The sequence below is a fragment of the Falco rusticolus genome, chromosome 6 (assembly GCF_015220075.1).
Source record: "Falco rusticolus isolate bFalRus1 chromosome 6, bFalRus1.pri, whole genome shotgun sequence".
Taxonomy (NCBI): Eukaryota; Metazoa; Chordata; class Aves; order Falconiformes; family Falconidae; genus Falco; species Falco rusticolus.
This window is the reverse complement of record NC_051192.1, coordinates 19919844-19931935: the sequence shown is the minus strand read 5'-3', so window position 1 is coordinate 19931935 and position 12092 is coordinate 19919844. Positions and strand designations below refer to the sequence as shown.

General features: G+C 52.9%; 1 protein-coding gene across 1 annotated transcript; it reads left to right on the top strand.

Annotated features, from left to right (window-relative positions):
• The first annotated feature begins 6461 nt into the window (after positions 1-6461).
• SOX7 (SRY-box transcription factor 7) lies at positions 6462-11034 on the top strand. The gene is made up of 2 exons (XM_037393048.1): positions 6462-6723; positions 8813-11034. Exons 1-2 carry the CDS (start codon positions 6504-6506, stop codon positions 9709-9711), a joined length of 1119 nt encoding a protein of 372 aa, XP_037248945.1. The 5' UTR covers positions 6462-6503; the 3' UTR covers positions 9712-11034.
• The last annotated feature ends 1058 nt before the right edge of the window (positions 11035-12092 follow it).

Sequence of the window (12092 nt, the reverse complement as noted above, 5' to 3'; positions counted from 1 at the left end):
TAAAGGAGAACAAGATGCCTTTCTCTGTGTTTCAGGCTACCATGCCAGCAGTTTTTAACCCTTGTAGCATTTCCGTTTTCAGTGCTACAAAAGTATTAGTCATTGTGATGCTGCTATGGCTGGGCTTGTTCCCTGGCTTCCTTAAATGAAAAGCCACTTAATACGATGAGGTTGCTATGAAGTTGCGAGTAAGGTCCATCCCTGAAGTGAAAAAAAATAATCTTCTCAATGGAAGAAGACAGCAAAATAATTTTTCATGCTACATTGAAGCATGCTATGTTTTGTGGGTCCCCTGCAAAGCAGCCCTTCTCATTTCTTGCTCACCACAAGTTGGATTTTTGTTTGTTAGTGGAAGCCAAAAGCCTGATTGTTTTCAAAGGTATTCTTTTTAACTCTTAAGCAGCTAAACTTTACGGTCTCTCTGGGATTTCAAGTTAAAAAGGTGCTAGTCAAGGAATAATGTTTCCTTCTCCAAATACTGCTGGGCTTGTGTGTTGTCTGTATTAATCCTCCATGAGTTTCTATGTGCTAATTCCTATGAGTGTTTGGCCACATTCCAGTGTTATAGAAAGAATGAAACCATGAAAAAAATTTTAAATTTATGGTGTTACTGCAGTTAAGTACAGTCTACCTAAGAGTTAAATCTGGCTCAGATTGAAATATCGGCTACAAATAGAAGATTATCTATTTGTACAAGAAGAAGTGGGAATTTCACTTTATCCCAGGAAATGTGTGATTTTAATGTGCCTCGAGCTCAAAGAGAAACAGCATGTGCAGAATATGGGTTGTAGGGGGAAAAAATAATAGACTAGTATTTGAAACAAGCAATAAATTTAGCTGCTCTGCTCTGTGTGTGTTAGTGGTCAGCCAGCTCTGCGTTACTCAACAACAAGCTCTTCTTACCAGATACTGTCTAGTGAATTGAAACAACAGGAACATGTTTCAAAGTAATAAATTTTTAATTATTTTTTATAGGATGTTGTGAGTTCGTTTTTAACCAAACTCTGGTTTGGCAAGAAGGTCTTTTTTAGAAAGCATAAGAAAAAGAATTATGTCATTACCCAGATGGTGAAACTGGCAGAATGTAAGCACAAAGAAATTCCTTGGTTTCATTTCTGTGAAAAGACTTTTGAACAGCAAGGTCCTCTGTTACATGTTTGTCCATTGTACTCACACACTGCAGCACAAAATTACCTACCTCCACCTGAAATTACCTAGAATCGAAGCAAAACGAGAGTCACCGCTCTGCTTTCGCTTCCAAAATGAGACTGAGGCACACACTGCGCAGATATTAAAATCTTTTTGGTTTTAGTAATCCCAGGTCACCAGTGACATAGAATAAAATGTTCCTTTTCACATTGGGAGCCTTACGCAGATGATGGGTTTCCTGTGAGTTACTTCCATTCTTCGCAGGTACGGTGTTCTTCCCTTTGAGCCTTGAAATTAACTGTCGGTGCAAAGGCTGCTACATGCCAAGCTACATGATTTGCAATTGCGGTGTTGTGAACAGCAATGTATACGCTGACTTCTGTGCTTGTAAATACCTGCAAGCACAAATCTGTATCCTGGAGAGTAGAGGCCATGGAAAAGTAGTCGTGTAGGAGCATCGGGACAAAGTCTGTGTGAGCTGAATGGGCTTCAGGTGTTTTGATCTTGCTGTGTCCAACTCGGCAGAGCCTCCTGTAGAGCCAAGGAGGGGAGATGGCACTGGTGCACGCTGCATGACAAACCAGACGTGTGGAACAGGCGCCGTTCCTTGAATTCCTTTCCAAGATGTACTAGCTCTAGTGCTTTACACACAACCAGTGTAAAGCAGAAGTAGTAATAACTGGGGTTAATTTAAAGCATGACACTGTTAAGTACAAGTTTCAAGACAACCTATTAAGATTTCAGAACTGCCTGTCTTTACCTCTGTGTGAATTTCAGCCCATTAGATGGTCTCTGCACTGCAGCTGCTTTGTGAAATTTAAGAAATGTATTTGGGGACAGTTCGGCGTCGTGCTCAGTTAATGCAATTTTCTTTTAAGCAAAGGGCAGTTCTGGTGCTGACTTCTTTCAGATAGTCGGCTCTCGAGGAAGAAAATTAGCTGAATGCACCGATGTAATTAGCCAATTTTCTCCTGTTCAAACACACAAGATTGAAGTTCTTGAAGCATCCACCTTCAAAAGGCGCAATTTATGTCACGAAACCTCCAAACCTGCCAGCACTAAGAGGAGGAAGGAAGCTCCGAGAAGAGAGGAAAACCACACAAAGTCTATTGGAAACATTGCACAGCACCGTGCTCATCTTAAAAAAAAAAAAGGTTCATAACTGTGTCCTCAGACAGTGTGAAGACTGCTAGCACCTGAAGCAGTCCTTCGCTTAATTCCTCCTGGTGCATGGGCAGGCTGAGGTTTGCTGTGTGAAGGGTTATAAACCTCATCTCTAACGGCGCTGGTGGCCAAGGAACCTCCAGGAAGGGTCAGAGCTCAGAGTACTTGGGTGATAACCAAGGCTGTTGTCTCTGTCCGTATCCCATGCAGGGCTGAGCAAACTTCTGCTTCTGTTGATGTGGGACTGATGAATAGGGTAAAAATACAAACTTTTGTGGTAGCAGAAGTGGGAAGATTTTTCCGAAGTCAAATTGAAGGTCTATTTCGCAGCAAGGCAGAACTGAAGTTCTACTCCTGAGTCACTCAGATTATTTGTTTTTCTTGTCTTAATCCATTTTTATAAATTTTAAAGTGTAAAAGGGAAATTCTGCTAGTCCCTTTTAACTTAAAGGGACTAAAATACAATTTTTTTCTAACAAAGCTGCACTTTAAAAACAGATCAGAAATATTTGGCACTGTGACTCTGCGCATGCTGAAAAATTTGTTTGTTTTTTTTGGTCTACATTTTTTTTGCTGCAGGCTGTATAAGGGGAAAGCTCTGGTTTCTCCTCCTAGCAAATAAATGGTCCTAGTAGCGGTCCCTGGGGAAAACGTGGTAGACCCAGGGAGGACGGGTGGTGGGCAGGGTTGGTTCTTCTGTCTCAGTGGTGAAGCAGCTGGGAGCCGCACCGCTGAAAGACGGCTCTTCTGCTGGGAACCCCCAGCTGTCTCTGCAAAAACTACCCTTGGGAGACGAGAGTTTCATCAATAATTAAGGAACATGTGAATATTGAGCTAATTTAGGATTTGCACTTTCTCACACATTTTAATGTCTCCAAAGGGGGGACAGGGGGGAGGTTTCGGTGAAAATAGACCTGCCGTTTGCAAGCCGAGTAAAATGCCAGATGTCGGATCCACGCCAAAAAGGGATATTTTTAAAGAGTGGGGATGGTTTTACCTATATGGTGCGAAAGCTGGGCTCAGTCACGGGTTTTCTGCTTGACCCAGGGGAGCTGCTGCCACTGTTCCCTATCCGTGAAAATGGGGAGAACAAAGCTTTCTTCCACCCTTTGTCTGCTCAGTCTATTTTAGCTCGTAGCTTTTAGCTGTGATTTCCCTGCTCTCAAAGCCCTGTGAGAGCTCTGCTTCTTCCTGTGCCCCAGATACAGGTAAGCAGTGGCACCAGAAGCGGGAAGGTAAGCATAAAAAAGTAAAGAGGAGTTTTTCCAGACTGCTGCTGATTGCCCTGATACGGTCACAATTAAAAGGTGGCATTTTCACATGGCCCCAGCTGTCTTTATGTAATGCAGAGCTTCCTACAGGACAGGTTTAACCAGCATTTTAAGTAGGGTGCAGAATGAAACCCATCTTACTAATGCAATCAGAATGCCAGGTGCTAAAGGAGAGGAGGAGGAGGAGGAGGAAAAAAAAAAAGTTTATTATTATTGTTTGCACTCAAAATGCAGCATGGGGGCCCTTAGGAAGGTGCTGTCTTCTAGCATGGGAGAAAATCCAAACAAGAAATATTTTGCAGTATTTGTACAGCACATGTCTCAGGGCGGGGTGTATGTGTGCGTGTGTGTGTGTGTGTGTGAAAAGCCAGGTAGGTTCACCCCCTGCGGTTCCTGGGGCAGATCCAAGATGTTACCCCCAGGATGCAGAGGGAATAGGAAGGATCAGGAAGAGGCAGTGACTGCTGGGAGAGCAGAGGCATGAGGTGGACATGGGTCCAGTCCCTGCGCAGAGCTTTACCCCCCGCCCCAGCCCTCCCTGGACCTTTCCTCCCATCCTGCAAACTGCACCTTGGGAATGCAGTGTGGGATGGAGGCGTTACCACATGCCGTGGAAAACGACTTGAGTGGGACTCATCTGTCCCTTTGCTTCTCCCTGGAGGGGATCTCTACATTGTAGTGGATATTCTACCACAACTACCAAGATGTTCTGGCCTCCAGGGCCTGCAGTATAGAGGCGGTATTTTGATGATGATGATGATATCCAGGCCTTGTGCATCCTGAGGGTTAAAAAATAACTCTCGGCGATGTAATGCCATATTCAAAATAAAACCTTGCAACTTCGGGCAGTCCCTTTTTTCAGTGCGCTTCAGCCCCTATTAAAGGGAAATCACAAACCAAGGATGTCAGGGGGTTCCTTCCCAACCCCTTGCTGCCAACCCTCGCCTGCGAGAGGCACCCAGGAGGCCTGTTCAGGGCAGGATGGAGGGGTCGGCATCCTCTCTCCCTGCCCCATCCCGGCACTCCAGGGTGTGAGATGGGACTTTTGGAGGGAACGGGCAGCACGGGCTGTCCCCGGGAGCATGCCCGGCTCCAAAACACAGATGAAAGGCAGTTGCTATGTGTGGGCCTGCGTGTGTGTGTAAAGGGTTTATAAATCTGACCTGAGACCAGGAAATATCCTGCGCCTTTTAGATTTAAAAGAAGTTGCCTTCCTGTTGTATTCCCAGATAACGGCAGCTCTGATCGAGCCCACTTGTAAATAGCTTAATAGATTTAATCAGTTCCTTTGGAAAATGTTGTTGCTTCCGCAGGAGTTTAATTCGGTGCTGCGGAAAAACTCAAAAAGGGCACTTGCTGCTTCTGCTGCCAGCAAAGTTGGCAGCTGCCACCTCTCCGGACCCCCAAATCATCGTAACCCAGGAGAAACCAGAAGTGGAGACACCAGGAACCCCGGGTGTATCCTGAACCCGCATAGCTTACATTGACACACTGCTCCACTCTCTCGTCACTTGTAATCTGACAAGTCAATAGCAACACCCTGACACGTGGTGAATCGCTGCCTACCTGCACAAACACCCGGCTTGGGATCCGCGCTGGGATTTCCCCCCCTCCCAGTTTGGGGGTGAGAGGGGCAGCGGCCAGCCCGAGGAAACACCTTCCCACCTCCCACCCTGTCCCGCCAGTTTTCTGGCAGCGCCGAGAGGAAATCCACAATCAGTCAAAGCGGAGCCGTTGCAGCCCTGCAGCCCATGTCAGGGGGTCAGAATCATAAAGGAATCGAGCGACTAAATATATTCCTCTGGGCAGGTTGCAGGGATAAGCTGGGCAAGGGCAGCTGCCTGGGGATTTTCAGTCCCATCATTGGAGATCCTTCATCCTAGCAGGGGGAACGCTTCTTGGGGGTGATTTTCCTGCCCTCCTGAGCACCAAACTGGGCTTAGTGGGAAATCCCCTTGCATGACAGTGATGCTTCCATCCCGGCTGGGCTGCAGTGGGTTGCAGGATGGGGCAGCGCTCCATAAAATGCAGCAGCGAGAAAAAGACAGCAAAGCGTCCGACCAGCCCCTCGTCTCCCAGTGTCCCAAGGATCGGCAGTGGAGACCTACTGGGGCTGTTGCACTTCTCCAGGCTGTGCACAGCCCCATCCCTGCCCCGGGTGGCCCCTGCAAAGCTCGCCCAGGAGCCCAGCCAGGCTGGACAAGCAGGTTCACCATGTCCTGGTTTCTCTCCCGTACGAGAGGATCTGGGAATTTGGGGAAACTGAGTGAAAACCCACATGGGGTGGCACAGCACAGCTGGGACCAGTGGTTAACGCAGAAGGCGCGGGGTGAAAGGGGCACCCGCCCGCAGGACCCTGCCTCGATTCCCCCTCGCACACAGGCGCGCTGCAGCTTGCCAAAGCCGGGGGGTGGGGGCGGGGGGTGGAGGCTTTTGCACCCCTGTGGGGACCTTCCTTTTGGGGCCATTTTCCCTTTTCTTTCCAGGCCACCCAAAAAAGATTTCAGTGCCCTTTGCGTTTCCCGCAACCTCGAGGATTTAGGGGCTCTCGGTAGCCGGGGGGGGGGGGGGGGGGGGGCAGCTGGGCTGTTGGGGGGTGGCAGGGCTGTTTCCAGCTCCATGTCACTCCCCTTCAGCGGCAAAATAAGACAAAATAATAATAATAATAAAAGAGGAGGGGGGCGGGAAGCAGGAGGAGGGGGGTGCCGGTCTCGCGGGTGGGGGGCAGAACTTTTCTCCCCGCGCTATCCTGGCCGGGGCTCCGGAGTTTGCGAACGAGGAGGAGCAGCCGGTGCCTTCGGTGCCATTGGAGGAGGCTCTTTCCAAGGAGCTGATAAATACGGGGGAGGCCGGGCGGGAGGCTGGGACTGCGCCGGGACCCCGAGGGCAGCGCGGCGGGGGCGGGGGCCGGGCCGGGCCATGGCTGCGCTGCTCAGCACCTACCGCTGGCCCGAGCGGCTGGAGGGGGCCGAGGGGCTGCCGCCGGGGCCGCCCCCGCGCTGCCCGCCCGCAGAGAAGGGCTCCGAGAGCCGCATCCGCCGGCCCATGAACGCCTTCATGGTGTGGGCGAAGGACGAGAGGAAGCGGCTGGCCGTGCAGAACCCCGACCTGCACAACGCGGAGCTCAGCAAGATGCTCGGTGAGGAGCGGGCGGTGCGGGGTCTGGGGGCGCGGCTGCCGGGGTGAGGGTCCGGCCGCCCACACGGCTGGCCACGGGGTGCAGAGCCTGGCCGGGGTCGGTGCCCCGGAGTGGGCACCCATCGGTGCAGAGCCTGTCCTGATTCATTGCCCCGGGGTGGGCACCTATCGGTGCAGAGCCTGTCTGGATCCCATGCCCCAGGGTGGGCACCCATCGGCCGTTCACAGGGTGCAAGCCTGTCCAGATTCAGTGCCCCAGGGTGGGCACCCATCGGTGCAGAGCCTGTCCTGATTCATTGCCCCGGGGTGGGCACCCATGGGCCATCCCCAGGGTGCAAACCTGTCCAGATTCAGTGCCCCAGGGTGGGCACCTGGCAGTGCAGAGCCTGTCCTGATTCAGTGCCCCGGGGTGGGCACCCATGGGCCACCCCCAGGGTGCAAACCTGTCCAGATTCAGTGCCCCAGGGTGGGCACCTATTGGCGCAGAGCCTGTCCTGATTCAGTGCCCCAGGGTGGGCACCTGGCAGTGCAGAGCCTGTCCTGATTCAGTGCCCCAGGGTGGGCACCCATCGGTGCAGAGCCTGTTGGGATCCTGTGCCCCAGGGTGGGCACCCATCGGTCATCCCCAGGGTGCAAACCCTGCCCAGATGGGGACCGTGCACCCTCCCTGCCGCTCCACAGGGTGCACGCCTGGGTCTCGCCAAGGCACCCTGGGGTGCGTGCATCCTCCGGGCCACCCCTTGGGATACAGGCGGGTCTGGCACACAGTGGGTGGGCACCCATGTACCCACATGGGCACACTGTGGGGTGCTAAACCTGTCTGGGTCCGGCACCCTGGGGCAACATCCACCAGGTCTGCCTTGTGGGGTGCACAGCTTGGATGGCATTCCGCACCCAGGGAGCAGGCACCCATGTGCACACCCTGCCACCCGGTGGGTACAAACCCTGCTGGGGTGCCAACTCCTTGTGCTGCCAGTGCCGGGGCTGCCTGCGTACTGTGCAAGGAGGGCCCCCCAGATTTTTCTGGGCTGCCTTTTACTCTCCCACTTTTTCCCCAGACTCATTAGCCCACCACAGTATTGCATGGCTGAGGGGGGTGTGTGTTCCTGCTGTTTCTTTTGGGGTATTAAAAATTAAGCCCCATTTTGAGTATACATTTGTTTCCCACTCCCCATCCACTAATTCCCCCTTCTCCCATTCCCCATTTTTTATGTGAAACCAAGAAGGCAAACAGAAATAGCCAGCCCAGACAGCCTGAGAAAGAGCTGCCTGAATTGCAACACAGCTTTGCTGGCCAGCCACTTACCCAAAGTTTGTGTTTGCCTGGACAGTTTTGTGGTGTTTTCTTTGGTGGTTTGGGTTTTCTCCTCGCTGCTTTGCCATGCAGCATCCCAGCTTATTAGTGTTATTTCTGCTGTCTCTTTGGCCATGGGAAGGCATCAAATGCTTTGATCTGTATCCTCATTTCTCCCCCTCCCCTGAGGAATAGCCTGGGGTAGCCTCACCGTGGGATACAACCTCCCCTGCCCTGGTGGTGCTTCTCTGTCCTGTGTCTTCGGCACATTTTGTGTAGCTCAAACAGGGAGCAGCGAGGTCACAGCACCCAGGTCTCCGTAAGCCCCGGTGCGAGTGCTGGCAGGGCACAGGCTGGGACGCATCCAGGGACGCCACGTCCTGACCTCAGCTCAGCCAGGCATGGCCTTGGCCGTCCCCGCTCAGCAGCCGGGCTCCGCATCCCGGAGAGGCGTTGCAAGATCAGGCCGGGCAGCTGGGGAAGCTTTATTTGCCCCGATTTATTTGCAGAGGGGCTCGGCTAACCCTGAGCCCACCCTACTTGCAGGCTGGGGATGGGGGAGTTGGAGGACCTACAGTGGCTTTGATCCTCCCCTTCTTCACCCCACCACTGCTGCCATCTCGTCCTCCCGCGGGCTGTGCAGGCTGTGCCCGCCGTGTGCCAGCTCGGGTGGGATCGCGGCAGCCCCTGCCTTGCCCTTGGGCTGTGTGCGGCCAAGCTCTGGCGGGCAGCCCCCACTCCCCCCGCCCCGATACAGCCGCCGCGGGTGCTAAGGGTAGTTTTTTCTCTGTTTCAGGCAAGTCCTGGAAGGCTCTGAGCCTCTCGCAGAAGCGTCCCTACGTGGAGGAGGCTGAGCGGCTGCGGGTGAAGCACATGCAAGATTACCCAAACTACAAATACCGGCCCCGGCGGAAGAAGCAGGTCAAACGGATCTGCAAGCGGGTGGACCCCGGGTTTTTGCTGGGCAGCCTGACACGGGACCAAAACGTGGTGCCAGAGAAGCGGACCTGCAGCCAGGCCGGAGGGGAGAAAGAGGGGCCGGGTGAGTACCCGCCTTGCCCGGGGCTGCCAGCCGTCCGGGGGTACCGGGAGGCCCCGGGCAGTGGCAGCAGCACCAGCATGGACACCTACCCCTACGGGCTGCCCACTCCCCCGGAGATGTCTCCACTGGACGCCATAGATCCCGAGCAGAGCTTCTTCTCCTCGCCCTGCCCCGAGGAGCATCACCGCTCCCACCTTGCCGGTGCCACCTACTCCCCGGAGTACGCAGGCAGCTCCCTCCCATGCAGCCACCACCCTCTCAGCCCCATGCCACAGCCGGCCACCTGCATGATCCCCCCAGCCTCCAGTTGCCCTCCCCTTCCTCCTCCTCCTCCTCCCAGCTACTACACACCCGCCTTCCCGTCCCTGCACCCCCCTAGCCTCCATGCCCACCTGGGCCAGCTTTCCCCGCCACCTGACCACCACAGCTTTGACACCTTGGACCAGCTGAGCCAAGCCGAGCTCCTGGGGGAGATGGACCGCAATGAGTTTGACCAGTATCTCAACAACCCCGGCCATGGTGACCCCCATGGCGGGGTCTTGGTCAACGGACACGTCCCGGCATCTGGCAGCTCCCACGCCTCTGAGACCAGCCTCATCTCCGTCCTCGCCGATGCCACCGCCACCTACTACAATAACTACAGCGTCTCCTAGAAGCCCAGCCAGGGCCGCCTGGACCGGCCGAGGAAGGACCCGACACAGTATTAAGAGGCGTTGCTCCCCAAGGACATCGCTCACTGCCCCTCAGGGTGACCAAGTCCACACCGCAAGGGCCATGGAGTCTCCTCGGAGGTGTAGGTAAAGGATTTCGGTCGTCAGCTCACCACCGGTGCAAAGCCTTGGGTGCCCTGCTCCAAATGGAGCCGGGGGGCATTTCCCAATGGCAAAGCCCTTTGGCCAAGTCCCTCTTCCAAAGAATAGATGCTCCTGGAAGTGTGGGAAGGCTGCCCCCCCGTTTTGGGGCACCTCCAGCTCTGCTTTGGAGTCAGCAGGTTGGCAGCACCCCGCAGACGGCAGGACTGAAGTCCCAGCAGGGGCAAAAGCCCCTGGCAGGGGAAAAGGCAGGGATGGGAGGAAAAGGAAATATTTTGGTAAAAGGGCACGCAGTCTGCAAGCCGCTCTCGGCTCCCACTGTCAGCCTTGCTGCAGCCACCCCGACCTGCCCGACCACACCGGTGGGGGTTAAACCCCACTCCCACCCTGTCCCCCTGCCCCCGGACCAGGACTTGGGGGCTTCATCCCTCAGGAGATCCCAGAGGGGATGGGACACCACCTGCCGGGGGATGCTGCAGGGGGGAAGCCAGCCCCGAGGGCTTTCAGCCTGTGCCATTCTGGAGGAAAGATCAGGGCTTGGAAAGGCAGGATACGGCCGGCATCCACCCCCCATGGCTTCCCCTTGGCCTCCCAGCAAAAGCGCTTCGAAAGCGGGGATGGGGTGAGCTGCCCCCCCCAGCAGGCTGGGAACAGGTCCTGGGATGAGTGTTTGAGTGAAGAGGTGATGAAGTAGCAGACACATTTTTTTTCTAATCAAACATCCTTTGAAGGCGAATGCTTCGCATTTTGAGCCGCAGTGCCCAATGCCTCTTGTAGCTCCGGCGTATTATTGCTTGTAATAAAGCTGTACATTGATTTATTCCTTCCATTATTCCTCCCCTTGGATTTTGTATTGCTCGAGTTCTCTTCCTTTTCATAAAGATGAAGCTTTATTTTAAATCAGTTATATGACATGATTAATCTTAGTGTTTACTGTATGGCACTTGGTAATGATTAGTTAGTAGCGTGGCTATGATCTTCTGGTTTCAGTCCCAAACATGTATTAATAATAATTGCCAATAATACTTCAAAACCCCCACCACTTCACAGGTTTTTAAGCTAATACATTCCATCTTTTTTGTGTGACTCTATGCATTTTGAATGAGTGTAGATATGAGTTTGCATAAAATATTTAATTTAAATAAATATGTTTTTATACAATGATTGTTTTATGATTTAAATTGCTGTAGCTATTGACAAAGTTTTCAAAACAGAAACATTTCCTGTGCGAGTGCTATTTTTTTAATTTTTTGTTTTGTTGGTATTTTCAGCCAAACTTTTCTACTTCCATTTTTTTTAAATAAAAAAGATCTGTGGTTATCTTTACAAATTGTGGGTTACTTTCTAACAAACTGACTCAAGGCATGATGTACGCTTACCTTCACTTTTCGTGGTGTGTCTCAGGGGCAGCAAGTCACTTTGATGGCCTTGAGCCTGCTTTTGCCGTCTCGTTAGTGCGGCCTTTTAACGCCAGGTCCTGCGCAGCTACTGCAGTGAAGTTAAGGCAGAGCTTTGTCTTTGGTGTGTTGGTGAATGCAGATGATGTTGCTTTTTTGCAGAGCGAGTGCCAGTGCCTGGAGTGTGCTTTTTGTTCACATCAAAGGCTGTCTTTCATGGTTTCTGCTGATGCACCATTTAAGATGCTCCACAGTGTGAGGGTCACAGTGAAGGTCCTCGTGCAAATGCAGGTCAAAGCAGTGAGGCCTGAGAAGTGGAGCGTGGGTCAGATTTGGAGAGTTGTGTCAAGGGTGCTCTTGTAGGTGCATGTTGAGTGGTGGCCTTAAGGTACCACTAGTAGAGAAAAGCTTAGTTGGTCTTGTGGTCTGTGGACAAACATCACAGTCTGGTCTTGCCAGATGTTAAATTAGCCTGTGGTCCTTGAGGTTAAGCTATGCAGACCTCCCAAAGCAGTGTCCTCCCAGGTGGTGTCCTCTTGCTTTGCCCCAAGAAGTGGAAGAGCAAGGTTCCTAATGCACTTTGTGATGCCCACCTGTGTGTGGCTGGAAGGGGTCTCCAAAGGTGACTCAACACAACCCAACCCAACCCAGCCCAACTGCGCTGGCTTTCCTCCCATGGCTTATCTCTGACTCAGGGAGCTTATGGCCCCAGAAGGTGGGAGGCTGCATGAATATTTGGGGAAGTACAACATGTCCCTGTCCTGTGCTTATGGTCCTTCTCCATCCCCAACGTGCGGCCTCACTAGGGACAGTCTTCCCATCACG

Excerpts from the sequence above, each read along its gene's own strand:
- SOX7 (XM_037393048.1), top strand. The coding sequence starts at position 6,504 with ATGGCTGCGCTGCTCAGCACCTACCGCTGGCCCGAGCGGCTGGAGGGG. Across the intron at positions 6,724-8,812 it reads GGAGCTCAGCAAGATGCTCG|GCAAGTCCTGGAAGGCTCTG; the intron begins GTGAGGAGCGGG and ends TCTCTGTTTCAG.